The following is a 27,482-nucleotide window of genomic DNA, read 5'->3' as shown; positions in this document are numbered from 1 at the left end:
TCCCATCTTCCACCTCCCCCATGCTTTGCCATCAATTGATACCTCTGTATGCTATTTTGACCCCCTCCCTCCCCCCCCCTTTTTCTTTTTGCTTCCTGTCCTCCCCCCCCCCCCCCTCTGGTTTTGTAAAAATTTGTAAAACTTCTAATGTTGAAAAAGCCTCCCATTGATTTCAATGGGTAGCACGCGTATGCCGGCTCCCATTCAAGTCAATGGGATCTGTTTTTTTACGCGCCCATTCTGAACGAGTTTTATGTGTCACAATGAGCGGAGCACAACTCCGTGTGAAGGTTCCCTAATACTTTATATAAAAGCACAGGGGATAGAAATAAATACACACAACAACTTAGTCCAGATTTATTTATTTTATTTTTTATTAAATTAAACTTTCAGCCCATAAAAAAAAAGTATTTATACAATGGAAACAGGTCAAGTCTATATTTATAAGGGAAATAAGACAGGCACATTTAGAGACTAACAGTGTTATACACCGTTAGAAAGTGGTCTGGCTATTTTGCACCAAATTCCCTGATCTATGCCTCAATCTTCACGGTCTGGCACAGAAAGCCTCTTGACAATTTGAGTACAGACAGCGCCAGCTGGGGCCTTTATTAAGACTGGCATATCTTATGCCAGTCTTCATAAGTTTCCCTCACTGTGTTTGAGGGCATGAGATGTCCTTTTTAACTCAAATAGAAAATCTTTAAAAAATACAAAGCTTATACATCCATATTTCAAAACGAATTACATTAAAAAATGTTAGTGTAGCTGACAAAACAAAAAAAAAAAAAAACACAATCAACAAAAAAGAAAAAAAAAAAAAAAAAAAAACGAAAAAAAACAAACAACCCACATCTAAAGTTTTATAGACACGTCTGAGGTTTTGATCAGTGAGATTCTGGGTACAAGACCCCTGCAATCACTGAAATAAAGGGACAGAAATGCTGATATTGTACTATGCCCTGTCAGTTGTAGCCAGCTCTTTGGAGAGGTGGTGGTAGGCTAGATTCACCCTACCATTATTTAAATGTCCATTGCTCTTATCCGTCACAGGACTGTTTGTATACAGACATGATGTAAACAACGTGATAGATGCCATGTCCCATCAGGATCAATGGGCACAGATGCAAATCGGAACACCACAACATACTCTGCTAGTTAGTGTCATCCTATGACTGATGACAGCAATGGACATTAATAATGGCAGTGTGAATGTAGCCTTAGGGTATATGGGCCTATAGACTATGAGCTTATGAATAACACTGAGGTGATCATTTTCACCCCTTTATTTCAGTGAGGCGTAACACCTGCACCCCACCAAACCCTCTGGATACTATAGCACATTAGATGTGTTCTGAAGTGACAGCTACACTTTTATAGTAAAACAAACATTACGCTTTGGGACGCACGACAGACCTTGTTCACAGCCGGTGGTATAATGAAAAGGTTGTTTTAGTAGAAAGTGACAATTCAGTCCGTTTACTCATCCTCTTCATCATTAGCTGTGTAAATGGCCTGATTCCGTCTCTTAATCATCACACTGCCACGTCCATTTTCACCACTTAACCTCTTGAGCTGTCTCTCGGGGTGCTTTCCTTCTCCTTCGGTCTGACTGCTCTCTGACCGTTCAGTCTCATCATTGGTGGAATCCATAGCATCGTCAGAGGAGACGGCCATCGAATCAGGAAGCACGCGAGCGTTAGAAAAGTCTGGGGTATAATCCGGAGAGGGCTCTACAGATTGTACAGAGTTATCCTCTATGCCCTCCTCATCCTCCAGAGTGATCTCATCGGGGTTAACTGAAGACAGGCCGGAGGCATCAGTACTGTATTCGCTAGGATCTTCTATAGAATCACTGCTGTCAACATCATCATCTTCTGCATCGACTTCTCCACCTTCATCAGGTTGTCGAATTTTGGCATTAATGTCGCTGAGTCCTAATCGGGCGCAGAACTCTGTTGTCTGGGGATTAACCACATGAGTTGCCACCCTGTTGTACTCAGGTTTGTTTGGGTTATAAAAGGGTAAAGTGACACTAAAGTTAAGTGGGATCGTAAGGTCATTGCCCAGGTCATGTAACACTTCTTGTCTTGTTTGTTCTGTGGCGCTGAAATCCCACCTGGAATTGCAAATATTAAAGATTAGACTTCTTCTCGTTTTTTCCCCAACTTAAAACTGCATAGAAAAATATCACTGCTCACTATACTCTTACATACATGGTTTTCTGCCAAAAAGCAATTCATCACTTAGACTATTAATCTTGGACTAAATGGTGAACCACCCGTTTTATGTATAGGATTATGAGGCAGCCATCTTGCCCGAGTTGCACATGTGTTTTGGTAACAGACGTTTAGAGAGATGCTTCACAGCAGGTACATCGGCGTGGTAAACCAAAGTCTGGAGAGGAATCGTTGGCTCATGGGAGAGTTTTCTAGTCAAGCTGAGACCTGTATAGAAGTCATTGTGTAGGGAGCAGGAGGGAAGCGGTGAGCAACAAAAATTGTAAATGTTGGATCCTGTGTACTCTATATAAAGGCAAGATCTTCCTTTGTGCAGCAGTCTGTGAGAATTAAGTCGTTTCTGAAAAGTGATCTGTATAGAAAAGAGAGTGTCAAGGTATTGTGAGGCTCAGTATTGTGTGTTAAAACTCCAAACACCTCTCACTAACTTGCACCGCACTTCACCCAGTTAGTATGGCCCATGCTGCTGATGTTCCTATGCCAACCGCCCGCCATAGCCGCCGCTTATTGCCATAGCACCCCTGACTTCATTTCTACTGGCTGGGCTCCGTTGCCAGCACACGCCGTTCCATTACGGCGCATGCCGGCGCTTTCGCTGTAGCAGGTGCCCGGGAGCCGCACGACCCACATGGCCTGCTTAACCCCCGTGATGTCCCCCATTGCTGCCCACATTCCCTACTCCGCCGCCTTCTAGGAGCTGGACCGCGGTGAGCCGCTTGGCCGACATAGCCTGCTCAAACCCCCGTCATGTCCCCCATTGTTGGTTACATTCCCTCCTCCGCCGCCTTCTCTTACCTGTACCGCGCCTCTGGTCTGTCCCCCGCTGCGCATAGGCATCCTCCTCCTGATCTCCGCCGTCTACACTGAGCTACGCTGCCGCCGGCAGGTTACTATAGCAACCGCCGGGCCTCCCACTCAGCTGCCTCTGTCCAGGCTATGCTACATAGCCTGCAATAGCACTGGCACAATTAGGCAATGCATTGCAATACATTAGTATTGCAATGCATTGCATTCTTTAGCACACCCCCTGCTGTTCTACAACCCTATTGTTGAAATACCTCTGTCCCAAACACAATATGTACACTTTCCACCACCGACGTATACCAGGTGAAATAAATATTTTACATGCAGAAAGTCTCACGTATTCTCTTACTTATTACAAAAACAACATATCAACTTACATTTCATATCCCAGACCTTTTACACACTACTAAAACCTTGCCCGCGATTGCATTTATACACTTCTACAATCACCGCAGACGAAGTCGCGGGTACCAGCTAGTAATTAATAATAATGTAAATATTACTAAAGACAAGTAATTTTCCAAGGATACATTCTCTTCAACTATATATTTTATTAATATATTTAATAGAAACAAAGGGCGCCTGAGGCATTGCAGGAATCCAGATTGCAGAGTAAGGCCGGGTTCATACAGGGTATTTTGGACCGGAATTTGACACGAAGTTAGTCTCAGGTTCTGGTCCAAAATACGGGTAGCCGCGACTGGATGCCAGTGCACAGACATCCAGTTGCAGCACTCTGATCCGAGTTAGGCCCAAATGAATGGGCCTAGTCGGGAAGAGCATGTCGCGTCTTTTTTCCGGGAGTTGGAACACGCAGCTCCAAGAAAGAAGAACGGACCAGCTCTTATTGATTTCAACAGGAGTCATCTTTTTGGTCAGGATTTTCAGGCAGATTCGGCCTCAAAATCCTGACCAAAATACCCTGGCAGAATAAGGCCGGGTTCATACAGGGTATTATGGACCAGAATTTGACGCGGAGGCCGTCTCAGGTTCCGGTCCAAGAAAAACACAATGTGACAGTCTTCAGCTTGCTACTTTACAATCCTCTGTAAATGCTGTATGAGTTGGTCCAAGTTGATCAGGCCTAAGGGTCCAGTCACACAGAGTTTTTTTGAAGAGGAAAAATTCTGCTTCAGGAATTGTTTTCCTCCAGCACAGTGTATGGACATATATTTTTTTTTTTTTAAAAAAAAAAAAAAAAAAAAGAAGCTAGCAGAGCCCATAGAACTCTATGGGGAGGTGTTTTTTTTCCATGTGGATTCTGACACCAATTCAGCGCCAAAAAAAAAACCTCAGTATGAATGGACCCTAAAGGATACAGGGGCTATGCATGTGAAGCCTATAAAAAAAAACCCAAAACAAAACAAAAAAAAAAAAAAACAACCCACACACCTTTGCTACAGATTTACATTTGTATTGAACAAATATCCTGACATTTCTTTGAAATCACTCATGTATACCATACAAGCTGCTATGTACCTGCTGTGCAGACCATTGTTCTCAGGCATATTCCACGCCTTGGATGTAACATTCAGAAGGTCTTTGGTTGCTTTGAGAACGGACAGCCATTCCAGGTCATATTCTAGTTGGTCTGGCTTACTTGGATCATGCTCCACCTCTACAACCTTGAAAAAAACAAACAAAACTTCCATTAGCTTTACAGATTTATCAGCGATAGAATTGGTGACAGTAAGACCTGAGAGTCAGCAAGTAAGTTTCACCTGGAGAAAGTCTCTGTGTGGGAGGCATTTATCAAGAGCCAAGAATTTTGTTGCTTTAGGCAACTTGCCGTCTTCTTTATTCTGCAGAATTGGATAGAAAACGAGTTTTAATATTGAAGAACAGGATCTTGTGGGTAAAGCAGAAAAATGTATACTAAAAAGAATATCCTGGCCTCAATTTTATGCTGGAATTTAAAAATTTTAGAAGTCAACATGTTAGATTTACAGTCCCCCCCCCCCCCAATTACCGGATGTTGCATAAAAGCCGCAAACTTGACATGAAGATGAGCAGAAAACCAGTATGATGGCTGGAGGTGGTGGAGGAGCTCACTGGCGGCTGGGCTGCCCAGGGTGTTGTTCTCTACTTCGTTCTTGAAAAATCCCTTTTTCTGCAATAGGTTCTTTTTATTCCCATAGTGATAGATGCTACGGGGCCAGTCATGAGACAGAAACACATCCATGGGTTCTTTAAGCTGCAAGCACAAGACCGGGACAAATATCAACTATGGTACAAACTACTATTGTATGTACCCTGAATACTCCCTTAAAATCTCAGAGTTCAGGTAGAAAATGGAATCCGCCTACCTGCTTAAGTTTAAAGACCTCTATGTTCCTCACATGATACGCACTTCTAATAGTTTCTTTCGTGTATGGAGGGTGTTCAAAATGACCTAAAGAAATTGCACAGGAAAAATGTTATTGTCACGTACATACTATACAGTAGTCAATTACCAGCCTCAGCCAAAGGCTTGATGAACACAACAGTGTATACAAGCCAGATTTGTGGGTGAACGGTACAGACAGCGTGTGGATGACATCTATATGCCTCCATACACTTCTCTCAATGAGCCCTGGCTGCTAGGCGGACAGGAATAGAATCGGTCCGGAGTTTTGCCCTGGGCTCATGGCTCCATACACAGGCTCATGATATGTATGGGGACACAGATGAATGGATCAGTGTAGTAGCCAATACACTGTCATGTGCATGAGGCCTTAATGATAACAAGTACACCTTGTGATAGCTGGAGCCAGTAATTTGGGACCTACTTGCAGTGCTGATAAGTGTAAATGGTTGCCATGAGTCAGACATGCTGAGATTTCCTCTTTCTATAGAATGCCAACTCCTAAGCAATAGAGCCCCCTATAGGATTTAAAATATACTCTCTACCTCCCTATACTGGTTTCTGGTCTTTGTGTTTCCCCCTCCTTTTGTGCAATTGTCTGGTATCCCCCCCCTCCTCTTCTGGTCCCTAGAGCATGGACTTTGCTTTGTTCCCTTTCTCTTTCTTTTGTTCTCTCTCTCCGTCTTCTTCCTATGTTTAGTCCTTAGTTGACCTGTTTGGTTTGTTATTTTTAGGAGGACTGTGTTCTCCCTGAACGGGTTTCCCCCTTAAAAATACTTTATTCTGAGGCCCTGCGTGGCCGCTGTTTCTTTTTGGGGGTTTTGTACCCTCGTTGTTTGTTTGGTTCCTTTTTTTCTGGTTTGTGTGTCTGTTTCTTAATTCTTGTAAAAATTTCCAATAAAAATCTGATTACACCTAAAATATACTCTCTAGCCTGGTGGTTCTCAACCTTTTCAAGCAAAGTACCCCCCTAGTCATTAACAGTCCCAACTGAGTACCCCACCCCAAAAAACTAAGGCTTCGTTTGGAGCCTCCATTAACAACTATGTAATAGCCTACACATGTAGTACAATGACCCCCTCAGTGCTACCAACACGTCAGTGCCAAAGAACCCTGTGTCAGAATAATGTCCCACAACAATCTCCACATAGTATATTGTCCCATAACAGCCCTCCAGGTAGTATATTGTCCCAAAGTGACCCCTCAAACAGTATAATGTCTCAAAGTGGCCCCTCTACACAGCAAATTATTCCACAGTGAACCCCATATGGTATAATTTTCCTTAGTGTCCCACATGCAATATAATGCCCCATGGCACAAGGCCTAATTACGCTATGTATCTCTAGGTCACTTGACCAACATGACCGCTAAGGCCCAATCACAGGCCTCAGTGGTCCCCGATATCTATGAAAGCCAGAATAACAGGAAGTGGCACCAGAGCCCGAGGGAGGTGAGTAACACGGTTTAGGTTTATTCACCTCCCCTGCACCTCTGCTAATTATACTTAGAGGGCCTGAAGAGACCAGCAAAGTAATCGTTTGTGGGTAGCGAACTCTACCACCATTAGGGATGGATTTACACCATGGTGCAATCCCTGTGGGTAGCTGGTACCATACTTTGAGAACCACAACTCGAGCCTATTTTCTACTCCTCTGAATAATAAATTTTATACATACCTTTCTTATAATCATGAAATTTAAAAATTCCAGAAATTCCACCAATTCTAACTCCACGATAGTTCACAACACCTGCATATCCTAAAAAACAAAACATGACATACAGTCAGTATTTGGTCCGTGAGGAAGGGGTACACCTTTTGTATGTTCAACAGCAGCTTCAAATAAAGAGCCCCATTGAGTACCTACCCCCCTCCCCATATCCTAGTCAACATAACTCCAGACCCCAGTCAGGAGCAACAGTGTCCATTGTCCCTTCATTATCAGCATCAGTTGATGCCCAGATGGTTGAACCAGAATCAAAGAAGCTTTAGTAGCACGTCCCAATAGATATTTGGCATTGTCAAAGAAGGTAGGTTGAGGGGGGGGGGGGGGGGGGGGCGTAGGGTGGATGGGTTGGTGATTTTGGGTATAACAGTCCATGCGGTCTCATCTTCCCCTCATTCGGTGGCTGGTGGACACGTTGGGCAGAGAATCTGAAGAGCTTTATTGGTACCAAAGAGAGTGGTGGGTATGGCAAGGGTGTGTGTGGTTTGGGATGTATGGGTTGGATGGGTGATTAGAGCCAATGCCAATAAAGAGTGTATATACTCCCTTAAGGGTATTTCATAACACTTGGACTTCGAAGTTCTGAGTTGAACCTAGATCACAACCCAATACTAATACTAATAAAAAATACTACAAGTAACTAACCAGTGAGTGTAAGCTACCTACCCAAGTAGTAAATATTTGGTGCAACCCAACCCCCATAGGGCAGTTCTTGTAGGTAATTTGAAGCCTCATGGTTCCCTCCAATGAAGATGGTAAGAACTGGAGCTTGTTTCTCACCAGAATAATACCTACAAAACAATATATTAATGCAAAGGATAAAGGGGGGGGGGGCAGTTTAGCAATTCTATGGCTCAATGGTTTGCACGTGCTCTGTATGTAAGCTGTCATGCACTGTGTCTTATTGCTTTGGCGCACACAGTGATGCAAGTGTACACCATGCATTGTCTTACTATGACGTCATACATTTATATCAGGATGATCAGACAGAAGTAAAATCTTTACCACCTATTTCAGTATTAGGAATGCGAAGTAGCCTTACTTGTAAAACGTCTGCATCTGGCGGTATTTTAGAGGCACGGCCATGCATTTCATGTCCCCCTCATTTCTCACAGCTTGAAAGTCTCCACAGCAGAGCAAGAGGTCTACTTTAGTGTTCCCAACCTTCTCCAAGAGCTGGATCGTCTCATAGATCTTATCAAGCTCACCATGGCAGCAACCTTCCACTGCAATCTTCATGGCTGTTGTTCAAAGTCAATATGGAATTCAAAGCAAAGAGAGATCTTTCCTTACACGGCCATCTGTACAAACACAGAGAAAGTCAAGTCACAATATACATATCCACAACATAACCGCAGCAAACCAAGAAGTTCACTATATCGCTAACAACAGAGTATAAGGGGTGTACAAGAGATTATACTTTTGGGATTGCAATGTGACACCATTCACAAACATAAATGAAGGAGTCACCGCACGACATGGCGATCTTTGGTGTTGCAGCTTTTTCAGGTTACATGAATAGAAGAGCCTGCATGCCCTCCCCATCCCCATCTGTGCAGGTGTCGGATCTCCATAGGATAGGTCTTCAGTATGAAAATGCCATTTAGGACGGAAGTCCCCTTTAAACATATAACCTGTTCATTCCATGCCTTGACACAAAAAAAAAAACTCATAATCGCGCTTTATATTTTCACTGTTAACTCATTTTCATATGCCCCAAGATTTCTGCAACTTTTCCATTCATCGGAATAGTTTCAGAAATTCCTGCAACAGGGATCTGCTTCATGTGGATACATCTTTATAGAGAACCCTTCACAACCCACACCAACTCCAGTTCTTTAACCCTTAAGTACTATCATGGTGTCTATCATAATGATTAGAGATGAGCGAACCACTGTTCGGATCAGCCGATCCAAACAGCACGCTCCCATAGACATGAATGGAAGCACCTGACACGGCGATCAGCCGCCAGCAAAGTGTACGTGCCAGGTGCTTCCATTCATTTCTATGGGAGCGTGCTGTTCGGAACGGCTGATCCGAACAGTGTTCGCTCATCTCTAATCATTATGATAGACTTAAGGGCTAAATCTGTTAAAAGACACCACTCCAATGATTCCCTCCTGCCTGACATTACAGAGCCTTCAGGGATTAACCACTTCCATACCAATATCAAGAGACAAATGTTATTGTTTGTATAATAAAAATTTGTACAATTTTCCAATATAAATTTCTGTATCAATTCATCAAGGTTTTCTAGATCTCTGCTTGCTGTCATTCCTTCTGATTGCCTCTGGTGGATGAAATGCCGACCATGGTCATGTGATGGACACACCAGTGCAGAGGTCGTTACAGTCAGAGCATAGTAATCAAACATCTGCCTGGTAACGAGCTGCGCACCTGTGTGTACATCACATGACCATGGACTGTACATCATACAATCATGGTGAGAATTTCATCCACTATAAGTAATCACAATGAATGAGAGATCTTGAAGACTACGAGGAATTGATACAAAGCATATTGGAATTGTACAACTTTTTATTATACAAGCAATAACATTTGTCTCTCTCTATTGGTCTGAAAGTGGCCAACCCTTTAAATAGCACATCAGGCAACAAAACGACCTGCACTTGTTGCTCAGGAATGGCAGGGGCTAGAGAGAAAATTCCAACCGCACTGGAATCAATGGAGCAGAAACTACAGATGTGTAGAACTAGAATTAGCAGAGGTGGTGAAAGGTTCTCCAAACAATAATGTCAGAAGGGCGGTGTCAGGCAGGGGGTGATTCAGAGCTCCGGAGGCAGCCAGTGTCAGAGCTCAGAATCACACCCTTGTCTGCCCCTGCCTGACACCGCCCATCTGAGATTAATAGAATATCAGGCACCAAAACTGACAGCACTTATTGCTCAGGAACTACAGAAAAACATCGACTATTAAATGATGGAAGAGCTGGACTTGGTGGAGGTGGTGAAAGGTCTATGACTACAGTGTCTGGGGTGACGTGTATGGACGTCCTGGCCATCAGCAGTAACCCACAACCATATGAAGGTATTACTGGCATCATGTCACTGATTCGTACACTCATATAACGCGAGCACCAGCCAGTCATTGCAGTGACAAGACATCCACATGACACACAACCTGCCTTACCTAAATCCAACACGATCCCAAGTACTGTCACATGCAGAGCGCATGCGCTGAATCTTTAGCGGCGCAGGAAGATCGTGCGCGTTGACGTCACGTAAAAGGCGTAGCGTTCCAGTGGTTTACACTTCCGGCGTTTTTGTGCGAAGTAGTGGAATCGAGAGACCAACTACATCTACAAACGCTAATAGGAAGCAAAAGTCAGCCGTAAAGCGAGCGGCCCAAGTGTCACGTGATGAAAGCAGAATCCATTGATCACGTGATAGCCTTCAGCAGAGGCGTATGTGGAACGCACGACTGACAAGCAAAAAGAGGAAGTGTGACTTCCGGGGAACTTAGCGCATGCGCAAATTTTGACAATACAGCTGTCCCTGTTTCTTGATGTATTAACATTTCTGTATACCTGGAGACAGAAGTAAAGAGTAAGTGACGTATGACTGTGGGGGTGTGCAGCTGCAGCAGGGGTGAGATTGGTTACAACAGGCTAGGAGGTGAATAGTACTAGACTGGGAGGAAGGGGCTGAGATGTGAAGAGATTGCCCCACATATTAGTATAAGACAATCATGTCTGTCAGATAGATATCTTCTTATGTATCTTGCTGTGTTGTAGAATGCAGGCTATTGTTCCCTGGTATCAGCTCTCTCAAGTGTTCGAGTATTCATCTAGTAGTGTCTGATCTGATAGTCATTGCTTTTTTTCGGTGTTCCCGTTTGTTTCTTTTGAGTTACTTTGCCATATTTTGCACCTTTTTACTATAAGTTTTGTCCCTCTCCTTGTTTGTTATCGCCTTAGGTCCTGGTTGGCGCAGTGATCGTACAGGCCACGCTGTTTTCTGAATATGGCACAGAAACTGAGCCGGGTCACTGAATATTCTCCATTAGTATAAATACAAACTTGTTTATGGACTAGCCCCTCAGCAATGAGAGCAAAACGCCCAGTGTTCTCAGGACCGGAGGGGGTCTCAGCAAACACACCCCTACCAATCAGCAATCTAACCTCTTTCCTATGATAAGAGGATAAATATTTTTCATGGCATAACCTCTTTAATTATTCATAGCCAGTAATGGTATAATCTGATGTTAAATAATAAATCCTTTTATTTTGACTCCACAGCCCCGTTTTCAGCTGCCAGCCGCACAGGGATCATTTGATCTGTGGCAGATCTTCTTTTAGGACAATAAAGGTGTAGAATTCTCTGTAAATTTTAGGTTTCTACAGTTCCCTCTGAAATCAGCAATTATTAAACAAGCATCGGGCATGCAGAGAAAGGCTCAACTTTGAGTATTGAGCACAGATCTTATTGTGAAGGCCCTATTATATGTCCCATCTATCAACATTTAGGCTAAGGGTACATAGTGACTTTGGCTGTGACTTCCATCACACAACCGAAGATCCCTGTATTGCCCTGAAACTCCTTAGCTAATGTTAGTGAATGGTGTCACATTGTGATCTCTAGTGAGCCGTGAATGTGATTTCTTGTCGATTAGTATCTGCTGAAACTGAAAAGCAGATACTAATCAGGAACATTAAGATCACCATTGTGAATGTCTACCGTTCTTATCCTTCATAGGAGGAGAGCAACAAACTTTAAGAGTGACTGACACCCTCCATCTGTGTTCGGTCCCGTTGTCTCTAATATAAATCAGTTTAGTGTCTGAGCAAAATGGCGATTGACAATCGCGCCCTACACTTATACTTTTGGCTGATTCATGTTCAAAAATTTACAAGACAATGCATGAGTGTTTGGCAGGTAGTAGTCTGTTGTCGGCCAACGTTACCATCCGTGGTAAATTTTACAAACTTTTTTTCAGCCAAAATGGTCAATAGCAGCAGCTGATATATTTACCTGTCAGTGCTGAGCAAGGTTATACTTTTATGTATCGTGTATGGCCAGCCTTAGCCTACAAATATAGCTGACATATAAAATACATTTTTTGCAGTGGTATATTCTTTCGCTGTCAGTTTTTTGGATAAAGTGATAGTTTGTGAAGATACAATTATATTCAGATTTATTTATTGAATATATATTAAAAAGGATATCAGTGGTATTACTTCTTAAATGTACCTGAGTGAGCTAGGTGAATCCATTAGATTTGGCTTGTTTTTCTAATTTAATTTTATTTATTTTTTTGCAGTGGAGCCAGACCCTGGAGAGGATGACCTCAGTTCCAAGGGATGGGATTCAGGGAGACACATTGCTGAAGCTGCTGCATTATCTGGAAGCGTAGAAGATGAACTCAATAAATCCCAGACTCGTATAGGATACCTTGATGTGGATAAAGATTTAGATTCCAAGCAGGAGTTGGTGAGTTACTGAAGCATGGTTTAAATGTATAGATAAGGCGAGGTAAATGCATTTACAGCAAAGGGCCCCAACCATCGGGCCATGGAAGTTCTCCCATTTCTGGGCAGCACCCAGTGACAGCAGCTGGTGTGTGGGGAGAAGTGGCCAATGAGGAGCGCCATCACACTACCCGGTCTCGGACTTGAGACTCAGTCCGTATGTTCACTGGTTTTGTACATTATGCCAGGAGAGCGACTCCTAGCATTATAGATGTGTATGATCCTCGGAGTCTCTGTGACATTACTGTCACATAGTGATTAAAGTATCATATGTAACTATAATGCTAGGAGTCCCTCTCCCACTATAATGTATAAGCCGGCCAACACATGGACCAAGTCTCAAGTCCTAGACCTGGTAGTATGAGAGCAGCAGAGAACGGATGAGACCACACCCCGCCCCCCCTGCACCCATACACCTAGCTAATGGCAGTTCAAAGCAGGACAATTTTACGATTAAAACGATTTTAAGCATCACATGGGGGCTCGTGGTATTATTATTCATCCCTTATGCCTTTTTTCATATGTTCCTTTTTCTATTAGATTGATGACAAGGAGTTTGACATTCCCCAAGTTGATACCCCTCCAACTTTAGAGAGCATCTTAAATGAGGTGAGTTCCGTTTCTTTATGCATACTGGGAAACCAATGGAGGAAGCATGGCCGCCTGTACTCTGTTAATGGACCAGCCCTCTTTGATAGAGAATGTATCACAGTTTATTTATCAATTAAAACCAGATACCGAAACACAATCTTTTCTTCTAATATTTTTTCATTTCAAGGTTATGGAGTCAGCCATCTTGCCTGAGCTGCTTTTCTGAACTGTAACTGGCAGTGCAAAGATTATATGGACACATGAAACCTCAGTTGGAAACAATTTACTTACTATTAAACCCCTTCTCATCCTGTGCTGTAATATGACATTGCTCTGAGTGTGAAATTAACACTCATCACTATAGTAGTTTATTGTTGCAGTGTAGCAGCTGCTGCTGCTTCATTCAGAGATAACTGCAGTTTTGGAAGTTTAAAGGGGTTGTCCATCAATTACAGAAAATCTAAACATGCTCACTTCTCCCTGACAATCCATTCTACTTTATCAGTCCCCTTTCCTTCACATGCCAGGGCTCCTTGAGGCGGAAAGAGAGAGGATGACATGACCACTAAGACCAATCGGTGGCCTCAGCGGTCACTATAGAGCAGGGGTAGGGAACCTTTGGCTCTCCAGCTGCTGTGAAACTACAACTCCCAGTATGCTCCATTCACTTCCATGGGAGTTCCCAGAACAGCAGAGCCAGTATGCATGCTGGGAGTTGTAGTTATGCAACAGCTGGAGAGCCGTACGTTCCCTACCCCTGCTATAGAGGGACTGGTAATGTCACTCATATGTGTTCCTTACTAGTGATACATTCATATCAATGAGGTCTGCCCTGGTCAACAATCTCTAGAATGCTATTAGAAATTCCTTTTAGGAAGTTTTTTTTTCACATTTACCGTATATACTCGAGTATAAGCCGAATTTTTCAGCACAGTTTTTGTGCTGAAAAAGCCCCCCTTGGCTTATACTCGAGTCAAGAAAAAAAAAAATTATTTATTTATCTATTTTTTTGGGGAGGGGGGTCTATGACCAGCCGCAATAGTAATATATAGAATCTCCCATAAAATAGTTAAAAAAAAAAAATAACCTTTAAAAAAATATAATAAAAAAATAAAGTAAATAAAAGTTCTAAATCGCTCCTTCCCCTAGAATACATATAAAAGTAGAAAATGACTGTGACGCACATACACATTAGGTATCCCTGTGTCTGACAGTGCCCGGTCTACTGAATATAGGGTATCTGCAGTGCTCCTGTTCTGTCGGGAAGGGGTTAATAGGAGCACTGCAGATCCCCTATATTCAGCCAGGCTGAATTCCACGTGAGGGAAAAAAACCGAAGTCCTCAAACTCAGGGAAGAGGCAGACAGACAACCAAAACACCATCTCCCCTTCCCCAGCAACTACTGCACCCAAAAACTCCGACCATTTTAATTTTTGAAATTTTCCGGTAGCTGCTGCATTTTCCCCCCTAGGCTTATACTAGAGTCAATAAGTTTTCACAGTTTTTTTGTGGTAAAATTAGGGGCCTCGGCTTATACTCGAGTATATACGGTATGTCTTATTTGCAAGTGGATCATGAAAGAAGAGAACATATAAGGCATTTCATACTACATCTCCTCTTTTTTTCAGTTCACTCTTGGTTCTGGCCTAAAAAAAAAACAAAAAAACAGGATCAAAAAACCTGAATGTGTAAATGCAGTCTTGAAGCCTTTCCTAGATGTCAGGGTTTTGCTGCTGATGGCTATTCATTACATCAGATTGTTACAATGAAAAAAAGCAAAATGAAGTTGGGGAATTTTGTGAACTCCTAGACCAGAAAACTGGCTTTAAAAATCTGAAAACCGTAGATTTACAACCTTTTACAAGCAATTTGCACAGGAATTTGTGAGTAAATGGCGTTGTTTTATGATTCCCTCACCAATTTGTGAAAGAAGGGCTTGGCCATTGGCATCAGCAGACTTATCATCATTTACGCCAGTTTTTTTGGTATAAATGATAACTGAAGTCTATGCCAACTATGAGCTGGTATGAATTTCATTCTAGGCTCACAAGATGCCGGTGCATTTATTTAATATTCGATGAGGTGCCTGCAAGGGATATCAGGACCGTGTAGAAAATGTTCTGAGAATTTTTCTAGGAAGGAAATTATACAAAGTTGTGTTGTGTTTTGGAATTTACTTCTGGATATAATATTTTACTTTATAGACAGATGATGAGGATGAACCTTTTATACCTGAGGATCCAGCTCTTCTAAACATAGAGACAATTGATACCCACTCATGTGACACTTCATCGTTGGCCAGCTCTGACAGTGGCGATCGAGCACACAAAAGGTACCACAGAAGACTAGGACTTCTTTTCCTGTAGTTGTATAAATCTCATACTGTCATAATGGTACAGTAATAAACACTTAGCTCCTAAAATTAAATACAGGCACATTAACACCATTTTATTTTTATTTATCAGGAAAAAAAGGCTACCTGATGCATTTTCCCGCCATGGATCAGTAATGCGCCATACTCTGCTTAAAGGGATCTCAGCTCAGATAGTGTCTGCTACAGTAAGTATGTCTATGAGTAATATGTGTATGTGTATACATACATACAAAGAGTCCAGAGAAGCACCAAAATACAATCCGAATCATGAAAACCCTAGTAGGCAATGCAAAGATGGACAGCACTCCAAAAATGTGAACCAACTAAGTGAAGATTTATTACATTACTATGCTGTCTATCTTTGAATTATATGTATAGAGCAGTGGTTCCTAACCTTGTTTGAGGTACCGAACCCACCAGTTTCATATGCACATTCACCGAACCCTTCTTTAGTGATAAATCAAATATGATTTTTTTTTTGTCCAAATTCAAGACATAGGTATATGTTTTTTTACTGGTACACAAAATGAACCGTGCATAGGGCCTAGAGTTCGATCGAACCCCGGTTAAGAACCACCGAGATATATATGTAAATATATATATATATATATATATATATATATACTGTATATATGACATAAGCTGCACTATTGTAGCACTACAGTGAATAAACTTTAGAATTAGTGTATAATGAACATAACTGGGGAAAAAAAAATATGTTAAAGAAAAATGTCTAATCATTCTGCCTTGGTTTCATTTTAGGATAAAGTGGATGCTGGTTTGCCCACAGCAATTGTAAGTATCTGTTTGTGTATCTATCATGCACTGCTATGGCGAATTCTCCCTGACAATTTTTTTGTTTTTTTAAATATATGTAGGCTGTTTCCAATCTCATTGCAGTAGGCACATCTCATGGATTGGCGCTAATTTTCGGTAAGTTCTGTAGGGTTACATTATTTCTTAATAAATGTTTTTATTTGAACAATTTCTCATCACAAAGTGAATTTTACATAGAAACAGCATTGATAACAGTGTAAACAAAAACAGTGTATTTAGAAGTCTTCAATGTGTCAGGTGATAAGTGCGGTCAGGTTCCGATAACGTTCCTTGAAGAGAAGAAGAAAGACAGGGTAGACCTAATAAGGGAAAAATGGGGGAGGTCGATCTAAGGAGGGGAAAGGACACAGTCCATTCCACCCAAAAAAAAAAAAGCCAGAAGAAAGGAACAAGATTTGTGGCAGGGGATAATCAAGTGAATGTAGAATTATTGGGTGCATGGGAAAATTAAAGGGGAGACTTCTCTAATTCCAGAAACTAGGTGGTTAGCCTAAATCGATCTCGTGTTCTCTGTTTTATATGGGAAGGGAGCAGTCATATAATTGGAGACCAGCTGGGTAGGAAGGACTGATTGCTTTGTCAATGATTCATCCACCCAATCCATACAGAAAAGGAAGACTAGTTTTTCTGAGAAATAAACAATTTGTAGGCACATTGGGGGCTAAATAAAATAGCAAAATGGTTTTGTAGGCTGCTGCTGATATACGAACTTGTAAAAAACTTGCTCTTAAAAGGTGTAGCGGTGTATATGTAATAGATAAGTCCGAAATGTTAGACGTATTACAACTATGTTTTTGAGGACAGACCCGCAAGTAATGAAATTGGTCTACCTCAGTCCCACAACATTTGGAACAGGTGGGGGAAGATACAGTTCCTATATGATAGTTTCAGGCTTTCCTTTTTCTTACTTTTGTATTAAATTCTGACTCGTCCTTTTAAAAAATTATTTCCCTATAAGGCAGCAAAGGTCAGACTCTAAGGGCCCGTTCACATGAGCACAGAGGGGGTGGATTATGGTGCGTAATCCACGTCCTAATCCGCCCTCTCACAATGGTGGTCTATGGAGACCGCCAGGCTACCTTTTTCCGTGAGCGGCATGCTGCCACTCATGGAAAAAAGAAGCGGGCTGCCCTTTCTTCAGGCGGATCCAGCGAGCCGCGGCGTCCGCCTGGCGGCAGCAACCTCCAACATGGGCCCATTCATTTGAGCCAACTCTGGGGGGGGGGAACAGCGACAGTCGTGGCGGCCTGTGTTTTGACCTGAGAGTGATGCGGATCCCCGGGTCACTCTTGGTATCAAAATCTGCCCTACCGCCCCTGTGTGTACTTAGCCTTACATTGCTCAGTAAGGATGTCCCCTGTGCGGCTGTGTCCCTTATTAAGAATTTTTGATAGCTGCAGTGGGGATTTGCTTTCTACACAGTATTATCTTTGGAAATGTTCTCTTGACTAATCTGGCAATAGAACAATGTTAATGAACGATCCGAAAGTCTGAATTTACAATACTGTATGTGAATAAATATTGAAGGCATTTGATATACATTGTGTGAAATGACGTTCTTTGTTATGTATGTCTGTCTGTATCTGAACCCTATAAATTGTACAGTGCTGCGGAATATGTTGGCGCTATATAAATAAAATGTATTATTATTATTATTATTAATGGCCTATCCCAAGGATATGTATCAATATCAAAGTCTTTGAAAACTTCTTGTGGCTCTCTGGTTCCCATAATACTTAGGTTACTTATTATTATATCTGGTGGCCTCCTTTGTAATCTTTTTGGCAAGATTGCTCATATTCCCAGTCCCTTCTTCATTCCTGAAAGATGGCCACATGCTTCTCATGCTACTCTGGCACATTTTAATTTCATATGGATTAAGCTCTATAGATGGGGAAGTTACAGAGTGGAACCCATTTGACATCCAGGTATGTTCACACAGAGTTTTTTGCCTCCCATTAATTTTAGTGGGAGTCAGGGGCAGTTTTTTTTTTCCTCTAGAAGGAAAAAAATCCCAAAAACAACATGACCTATCTTCAGGCGGATTCCGCCTTGAAAAACCCATTGAAATTAATGGAAGCAAAACGCAATGCAGTTTTTGATGTGGTTTTTTTTTTTTAAATGTAGATTGTGATCCCCATATAGGGATCATAATGTACGTTTTTTGTTTTTTTTTCCTATCAGTATGTCTTTGTAGAATGGGAGAAAATGCACACAAACACGGGGAGAACATACAAACTCCTTGCAGATGTTATTCCTGGTGGGATTCAAACCCAGGACTCCAGCGCTGCAAGGCTGCGTTGCTATCCACTAAGCCACCGTATTGCCCCTGAAGTAGAATTTTTCAGCCTGCAAAAACTCTGTGAACGAACCGTTTCAGAAACTATCTGTTTTTTGTTTTTGTTTTTCTTTTTGCTTGCACATTTTTCACACAAATGGCATACACTGCCTGTGTTGTCCTTGACCATATCATACATAGCATGAAATCCGAGCATGCTGTTAGGGAAAATAAATCTATAAATCTATTGGTTCTAATGCCCTATTTTTCTGTCTATTTTTCTATTCTCATGGCACTGAGAAGGCAAAGGTATGATTATCTTCTGCATGCCAGCAAGTGTGAGGAGTGATACTTGAATGATGGTTTCCAATTATATGTATCTTAATGGGAACATGTCTCGCTGAACATACAGTCCTATCTGCGGGCAGCAAGAGTTACTGAGTGGGTTGATATTTTGTGCAAATCTGCTCCGTTTCTCCTGCTCTATAATATATGGCCCACACATGGAATAACATGTCCAGCCTGACACGTCTACTTCTAAGTATTATTTCTGTATTTACTCTCACTTTTTAATGCTTCCAAACAGTTGTCTGCAAAATGGAAAGGTATATGAAGTATTTGTCGGCGAAGGGAAACTGGTCTAACACAGTAGTGATCTACCCACTATGATATACATCCCTCAGGTGGAGCCCTGGAGGACTATGCTTAACATTTAGTATCCATTGACTGGCCATTTGTAGTGGAGAGGTTGCCACATATGTACTGTCACCCGTTACCCTGTTTTGAGGTGTTTTTATCACCCCTCCTGAGAGTGCCATCTGCACAATATTAATGAAGCAACAGCTCCTTATTCAGTCATAGCTACCTGCTCCATTGGTAGTCCCCTCATATACAGTGTTAGCCACGTGCCACCAAGTGCAGCCGTCTCAGCCCCTTTTTTAATATAATACAACGGTAAGGGCTATTTCACACCGGTTTCTGCGTCAAAACCTGACCCTCTTGCCCCGTGTAAACTAGCCCTTAGCACTGTAAACAGTTGATGTAGGGAATATATATATATATAAAATTTTTAGCTCCATTAATGATGAGCGTATGCTCAAGACCCAAAAGCTGTTTTAGTCCGTCCATTAAATTTACAATGATCAGATATTTGATCATTAAGTTCTAGGTTTTATTAACCATTTACATAGTTGTTGATCTTCAGATGTCTGAGCTGCAATGTCAGACACATCCCATGTACAGATGTGCTGCTGTTTCTGGAAGAAGGACAGAAGATTTTCCTTATTTTTGGTGGTCTCTATATCTAACTTATAAAGGGAACCTGTCACATTGATCGAGCTCTTTGATCTGTAGGCAGAATGTTATAGAGCAGGGGACGCTGAACAGATCGTATCTAGTCGTGAGGGAAACTTTCCAGTATACTCATTTTTGCTGTTTATTCTTAGCTTAGGAGTCCAGTGGGCGGTCCTGCACAGTGATTTGTAGCCCTCCCTTTGTGAGTGTGCATATGCAGATAAATGGCAGTCACTGAGCTGGATCACTAAGCCGTAAATAAAAAGAGATATCTATAATATACCAGTGATACTAAATACTATCCTACAAACTGTAAATCAGCCTGTTCAGCTCGTGCTTTATAATGCGCTACCTGCAGATAGACTGTTTGACTTGTGCTTTTCAGTACCTTCTGTGTACTCCCCTCTAGGGGGGGCTTCTGATGACACGGAGCTGGATAGGACCTGCTATATGTTCATCGAAATGGAACCGACCATCGGACGCCCCCTCGAAGGAGCATCTGATGGCACACTCATTCACGTGCATGAGGCCTAATGTGTGAAAGAGCCCTTCAGTGTGTCCATACACTTCGGATATACTGTGAATTTTCCATCCAGATTTATCGAAGATCCACAGTGTTATAAAGATAGTCTGTCTCCAGAAGCCAGCAGGTCAAGCTTAGATAGCTAGGTCAGGGTCACCTGAATCAAATAGCATTTTCCCCTGTGAATGAGTGCATTCTTTGTCAAGATATCACTTCCTTTGTCAATATGTAAATTAGGTCTTTGGAGCAATATAGGCGTTATCACGTACCTCTTTGGTGCAATGGCAGCACACTCTTTGCTCCAAAGAGCTCATTTGTATATTGACAAAACCAGTTATATCTCGGCAACAGAGTCAACCATTCACAAGGTGGAAAAAACATTAGTTTAGGGTCACCTGAATCAATCTATCTTCGAGGTTGGGTCCTGGTAATGGAGTCTCTTTAAAACGGGTCTGGCCGTGAGCGGTGGTGAGCGTTTTATGCTCTCCGCCGCGAAACCGACTCTGTGTCCGGATTAAAAAAAACGGTTTTGCAGCGGATAGCATAAAACGCTCACCGCCGCTCATGGCCGGACAACTTTCAAACCCATTCAAATGAATGGGTAAGAAAAAGTCCTGCAGGTTTCCGTATCCTGCCTCTGTTTTGTGCAGGAAAGGAAACCTGCAGAACGGAGACGAGATGTGAACGAGCCCTTATATTCAAAGATGTAGTTATAAATTGTGTTTCTGTAAGTGCTGAATTGTTTGTTGAGGTGCTGATCAGTTCACAGATATGCTTATGGTAATACGCAAAGACAGTGATTATTATACACATTTATTTTTCTCTACAGACACCAACCAGGCTCTTCGCCTCTGTCTTGGCAGCACAGCTGTGGGTGCACAGTATGGAGCCGTCTCCGCGCTGAGTATCAATAATGACTGTTCCAGACTTCTTTGTGGTTTTGCCAAAGGACAGGTATATCCAGTTATTCCATCATGAGCATTGGCATGTCAAAATTTTTAAATCTGTTGGGGCTGACATCCCAGCGCTAGGCGTGCCCTTACCCCACACCCTTTTCAGAAAGTGGCGTAAAAATGCAACTGGCGTAGAAACAATACCGAATCTCCCCCAGTGACTTGGCTTACTTTCCATTGAGATATGTTACTGTATATTGATACACGCTAATGATAGGCATTACTATCTTGTTTTGTCAGATTACGATGTGGGATTTGGCCAGTGGGAAACTGCTGCGATCTATAACAGATGCTCATCCGCCTGGAACTGCCATCTTGCATATAAAGGTACAGAAGTGGCATTCTACATATTAAACTACAGATAACATCTTTCTATGTCTACACACTTGAAACAAAATCACTAGGATAGGCGATAAGTTTATGATTGATGGGGACCCTTACTAATCGGGAGAATGAAGGGGCCGCAGTACTGATGTAAATATGTTTGTGTGCAGGGGGACTGCAACACTTTTCCCTTCAAGTTCATAGGGATGACTCCAATTCCCAGCTATGTGTCCTGTTATACTGAGGATCAGTGTTGGCCCCCACACTCAGGAAGTTATATGATATCCTATATAGTAGCACTATGTAAAAACGTACAGTGGCCTTCAGGCAGTGGTAATATAGCAAAATTAATGCAACTAAAAAGTTTGAGTTGATCGGAAAGGTCACGCAACAGGGCTAATAAAGTCAATTTTTTGCATTAATTTTGGAGTGCTGCCTCTTTTTTTTACTATGGTATGTCCTAGTGATATGATATCACTTAATAAGAGGAGATATGCCTTTTAAATAAACATAGTTTATTCAAAATAGTGATAAGACTATGTCAGCTAGGAATCTACGTCAGAGAGTCCTTCAAAATTTACAGCATGTAGGACGTTTTTGTCCAGCAATGTAATGGGCAGCAAAATGGATTTCTGATGGACCCAGGTTGATGGGATCTGTCGGACTCCTTTGGTGGATCCTTAGATGGATCAGTTCTCACTTTTCTTTCCATTCTTTTGTTGCTATGATGAAACAGAACCATGGAAAGAACATAGCTTAAGCCAGGTAACATCGGCAAGTTGTTATGATTTACATGTTGCCATGAAAAGTTAAAGGGGTTGTCCAGGATAAACTGAGAATTAGTCCCTAAACTCCCCAGCCTAACTTCTAATTTACTTCAATTAAAAAAAAATCTATAATTACCCATATCCCTGGAGCGGTCATGTGAACTCCCCAGGGATACTTGCTGATACTCCGATGAAGTTCCATTTCACCACTTCCGAAACGGAAAGTCACCATTACTCTTCCCCCCCTCTCCTATCACCATACTTACCAAGCCTTCCTGTGTCCGGGGAATGCCTCCTCCCCTTTTTCTGTCTTCTAGAAGTGGACAGAATAAGTTAGGTAGGGAGACCGGGGGGGGGGGGGGTTTAGAGGGGCTAGTAATGGTAGGGATCGTTAGGCTAGTGAGTCAGGGAAGGGGAGTGTAGGAGTGAGAGAGGAAGGGGGCTTAGTGAGCGGGAACTAGTGTAGCAACTACACAGGAAACTGCACAGGACGACTCTAACACCTGTAAACAAAGGCAGAGGATGCCAGCAGCTGCCGGGGACACTCAGAAATCACTCAAACTCTGCTAAAGGTATGTGGGCGTAATTATTAACCCATTACTAACACTAACAGACCTTTCTAAAAAATGATTTTCTGCCCGGAAAACCCCTTTAAGAAAATACATATGTATATACAGAAGAAATTTACATCTGACAACCATTGTACTCATTGCTGTGAAGGTGGAAACATTCACTAGATACTCGGAAATTACTTGTTAAAAAGCATTTCCTTGTAAACAGTCATTAGGTTATGTTCACATGGCTGAGTTTAGAACTGAATCCAAATGCCACCATTTATTTCAGTGGGAGGCAGACTCAGAATTTTTCCTTTAGCTGATTTTTTTTTTTCAGCCAGCAGAAAAAAATAGGCATCATGCTCAAACCCCAGGTGTATTCCAACTGATAACTGCCATTGAAGTGTATAGGAGGCAGAAATTGCTGTGGATTTTTCAGATTCCGTGGCAGAATTTGGTCAAGCAAAAAAATTCATCTTAAAATTCCTCCAGCTGAATTTTGCAGTTTGTCAAATCCCACCATGGGAACATAACCTTAAGCTAAGTTTACATCTGCGTTTACTTTGACTTTGCCCATTCATTTATTTTCGTGTCCCTAAAGTCACGCTAACATGGTATGTCCCCTCATGATAATGTTCCCTCCAGTTGCCCTTACAGCATAATGTCACAGCCATCTGCCCCCTCATCATAATGTCCTCCTTCAAATGCATCCACAGTTTAATGTCCCCCTGCAGTTGCCCCCACAATATTATGTCCCTCTCTCACCAAACAAACATAAAGAAACACTAATACCTCTCCTTGCTTTCCTGCTGTCTCTGTAGTCTTCAGGTAGGTGCAGGTGTATTGTAAGTGACATCATCACTTTGCGCCCGCAGCTTCTGGAGCACAGACTGGATGAATGGTGAAGCAGGGAGCGGACAGCCCACTGCTTCACCATTGTTTTCATCTCATTAGCGTCTTGAGGATTAGTTTAAAGAGGACCTTTCACCATTTTTCCCAAAGGCAGTGTTATATACTGCCGGAAAGCTGACAGTGCGCTGAGTTCAGCACACTGTCGGCTTTCCCGATCTGTGCCCGGTGTGAAGAGCTTACGGTCCGGTACCGTAGCTCTTCTACGGTCAGAAGGGCGTTTCTGACCATTAGCCAGAGACGTTCTTCTGCCTCGCGGCGCCTATCGCGCTGTACTGTGGAGAGGGGAGGAACGCCCCCCTCCCTCTGCTCACACAGCTCGTCTATAGACGAGTATTATCAGGAGAGGGAGGGGGGCGTTCCTCCCGGCTCCACTGTACAGCGCGATTGGCGCCGCGAGGCAGAAGGACGTTCCTGGCTAATGGTCAGAAATGCCCTTCTGACCATAGAAGAGCTACGGTACCGGACCGTAAGCTCTTCACACCGGGCACAGATCGGGAAAGCCGACAGTGCGGTGAACTCAGCGCACTGTCAGCTTTCCGGCAGTATATAACACTGCCTGTGCCCGGATATGGTGAAAGGTCCTCTTTAACACCAGATGTTTTATAAGCTCATATGTCTTTGGAAACATTAATATGGGTATTCCTTATCTATTTTTTTAACATATTTCTTTTCTTTAATATAAAAAGCAAAATCTTCTACAATGTTTTCAACAGAAAAGACATGCTGAGGATTTTAGTATCCTCAGATTGCCCTTAAATTTGTGAATTTCAGTCTGTTACTTGTGAATTAGGTGTATTTATGGTGCATATTATACATTGGAAAACTGAGCCAAATTTCACAGGATTTGTGAACCAAACGTGGGAAAAAAAGGTAAACTGATACAATTCTTTTGCTTGGAATTGAGATATCACAAACATTTGCATTGTATGATACGAATAGATATTTAATAAGCATTGTCAGTAGGTGACATGCAGTGTTGAAGTGCTCATATGCTCTTTGTTTCCAGTTTACAGATGATCCAACTCTTGCCGTTTGCAATGACAGTGGAGGATCTGTATTTGAGCTGACATTCAAGTAGGTTTACTATTTCTTGTTACATTGTACATTGCATTTCCAGATGTATGAGTGTAGTTTAATGTAAAGCTGCATGATACAGATGTAAAGATATGCCAGTTTACGTGTGAGGCCATTGCCTACAGTCACTTCACTACTTTCTAAGCACAACACTGTACATGGTATAGCGACTGTGCTTGGTACTGCAACTCAGCCCCTTTGTCATAAATGGGACTGACCTGCAAACTAGTTACGTGACTGATGAATGAGCTGTCACTGGTCTATGAAACAGAGGTGGAGCTTTCAACAGCTGGTCAGGAGGGCGCCGATCTGTTATTGATTACTTGGTCTAAGGATAGGTCATCAATATTTAAGTCCTGGAAAGTTCCTTTAATTCGTGCTGGCTGCGACCTACAATATCATCTTTTGCACAACATTCTTTATATCCATATTTACTGGTCTATAGTTAGCAGGAAGGCCTCTCTATATATGGTCAAAATCATGGAATGCCAGCCAGGGTGGCGATCATTGTTTAAAGGTAGCCGCCCCCCATTTAATAGCACTGCAGTCACCCAGTCACTGCCATTGTCATTATCACATCTTTATAAGGGGAAGAAGTAATCTAACACTTATCCACATACTTATACATATATAATTTATTTAAACTGAGGCTGTTTGTCTACCTTGTTAAAAGTTTGGGATGATATCGGTCAGGTTATGTATTCTGTGTATACATAAGGATAAAAAGATTATTTCTTTGGTTCTTGAGTTTTCTGCCTTTGTAATATTGATGATTTATACTTAGGGTGGGTCACCTGTATCAAGCCTTTGGGAGACCAACACTTGAGATTCCCATCAGTAAGCTGTTTTAGCAGACCTCAGTGTTCAGGAGAGTGATGCGGCCTCTTCTTCTGAATACCGATCACAGAGCCATACATTGCATAGAGACTGTCCTTGGTATTGCAGTTCATTGTTAATAGGACTAAGCTGCAAACAGGCCAAGCGACGAATAAACGTGATGTAATTGACCTGTGAAGCAAAAGCAACAGTCACCCAAGCACCACTGCCGCTTTGAGCAGCTGATCTTTCGTGGTCCCAGTTATTGGACCCCACTGATCAAATGTTAATGACCTGTTTATGCCTGACACCTGTAATACTGTTGCTACATCCTCCAAGAGATAAAAAATAATACAGCATCCTTTGCTTACTTTACATTATTTTCATTATGGTGCAGACGAGTCATGGGAGTGAGAACCTGCGAGTCCCGATGTCTGTTCAGTGGTTCCAAGGGAGAAGTCTGCTGCATTGAGCCCCTTCACACAAAGCCTGAGCTCCGGGATCATCCAATCACTCAGTATTCGCTGCTGGCTATGGCATCTTTGACTAAGGTACACGTTTTTCATTTGGTCGTTCAGAAGTTCTACATCCCAAACCGAAATGAATGCAAGTTGTAATAAATGGCTAAGTATATAAAGTGTATCTGTCCTTATACAGATTTTTTTGTTATTACCTATTTTGTAAGTTGTTTTTTGTTGAACATTTTGTAACATATTTTATTACTCTTTTTTACCTCCTTTTAATGGAAAACGTGTTTACAGTTTCTTGTGTTTTTCTAGTATGCCCAGGGGTAGCAGTTTCCAAAGAGATGGGAGAGCCAACTCACATAGCCATATCTCCGTTTTACTGACCTAGAACAGTGGTTTTGGTGTTATATGAAAGCTGAGATTCTCTTTGCAGTCCTAGCTATCTATAAAAAACAGAGATTCACTAGTTAAAGGGGTATTCCCATGTCCCTTGCTCACCAGTCTTCGCTGCTGCAAAGACTTCTTTCTTCCTGGTTTTCAACGTCAGTTGGTGGGCGGGGTTTCATATGCAAAGCCATACTGTCCAACTACCGTATTTTTCGGACTATAAGACGCAGGTATAGGTTTTAGAGGAGGAAAATAGGGAAAAAAAATTTTGAAGCAAAAACTGGTAAAATATTTAATATATGGGAATTGTAGTTTTGCAACAGCTGCAAGGCCACATTGACAGGTGACCCTGCAGCTGTACGGGGATGCATAGAGCATTTTTTTTTTGCGGGGCCAGCTGTACTTTTTAGTTATACCATTTTGGGGGATATCTATTGCTTAGATCACCTTGTATTGAAAAAAAAAGAGGAGGTGATTTACAACTTTTATTTATTTCATATTTTTAAAGCTTTTTTTTTTTTTTTTACTATTTTATTCCCCCCCCGGGGGCTTGAACCTGCGGTCACTTGATCGCAAGTCCCATAGACGGCAATACAACTGTATTGCCGTCTATGGGACATTCTGTCTATTAGTATTACGGCTGGTCATAGAGACCAGCCGCAATACTAATACAGCAGTGACAGGCCGGGGAGCCTCATTAGGCTCCCGGCTGTCATCCGAACAGGTCGGCT

General features: G+C 42.1%; 2 protein-coding genes across 2 annotated transcripts in view; one reads left to right on the top strand and one right to left on the bottom strand.

Moving 5' to 3' along the window:
* Positions 1–399: 399 nt before the first annotated feature.
* On the bottom strand, positions 400–10,311 carry DBR1 (debranching RNA lariats 1). Its single transcript, XM_075283972.1, has 9 exons — positions 10,263–10,311; positions 8,155–8,413; positions 7,779–7,903; positions 7,065–7,145; positions 5,351–5,436; positions 5,014–5,238; positions 4,766–4,846; positions 4,524–4,669; positions 400–2,119 (listed from the first exon to the last, which is right to left on the bottom strand). The coding sequence occupies exons 2-9, from the start codon at positions 8,349–8,351 to the stop codon at positions 1,480–1,482; spliced, it is 1,581 nt and encodes a 526-aa protein (XP_075140073.1). The 5' UTR covers positions 8,352–8,413; positions 10,263–10,311; the 3' UTR covers positions 400–1,479.
* Positions 10,312–10,502: 191 nt separating this feature from the next.
* VPS8 (VPS8 subunit of CORVET complex) overlaps positions 10,503–27,482 on the top strand; it is a 129,244-nt gene continuing 112,264 nt past the window's right edge. The window contains exons 1-11 of the mRNA XM_075284046.1: positions 10,503–10,678; positions 12,393–12,562; positions 13,141–13,209; positions 15,397–15,524; positions 15,658–15,751; positions 16,329–16,361; positions 16,445–16,499; positions 21,327–21,451; positions 21,691–21,777; positions 25,014–25,081; positions 26,295–26,448. Of these exons, the coding sequence (XP_075140147.1) occupies position 10,678; positions 12,393–12,562; positions 13,141–13,209; positions 15,397–15,524; positions 15,658–15,751; positions 16,329–16,361; positions 16,445–16,499; positions 21,327–21,451; positions 21,691–21,777; positions 25,014–25,081; positions 26,295–26,448 (984 nt within the window). The 5' untranslated portion in view covers positions 10,503–10,677. The remainder of the gene's footprint in view (positions 10,679–12,392; positions 12,563–13,140; positions 13,210–15,396; positions 15,525–15,657; positions 15,752–16,328; positions 16,362–16,444; positions 16,500–21,326; positions 21,452–21,690; positions 21,778–25,013; positions 25,082–26,294; positions 26,449–27,482) is intronic.

The sequence above is a fragment of the Leptodactylus fuscus genome, chromosome 8 (genome assembly GCF_031893055.1).
Source record: "Leptodactylus fuscus isolate aLepFus1 chromosome 8, aLepFus1.hap2, whole genome shotgun sequence".
Lineage (NCBI taxonomy): Eukaryota > Metazoa > Chordata > Amphibia > Anura > Leptodactylidae > Leptodactylus > Leptodactylus fuscus.
This window is presented reverse-complemented; position numbering and strand designations above follow the sequence as displayed.

Excerpts from the sequence above, each read along its gene's own strand:
- DBR1 (XM_075283972.1), bottom strand. The coding sequence starts at position 8,351 with ATGAAGATTGCAGTGGAAGGTTGCTGCCATGGTGAGCTTGATAAGATC. Across the intron at positions 7,904-8,154 it reads CAGATGCAGACGTTTTACAA|GTATTATTCTGGTGAGAAAC; the intron begins GTAAGGCTACTT and ends ATTGTTTTGTAG. Across the intron at positions 7,146-7,778 it reads ACCAAATATTTACTACTTGG|GATATGCAGGTGTTGTGAAC; the intron begins GTAGGTAGCTTA and ends TTTGTTTTTTAG.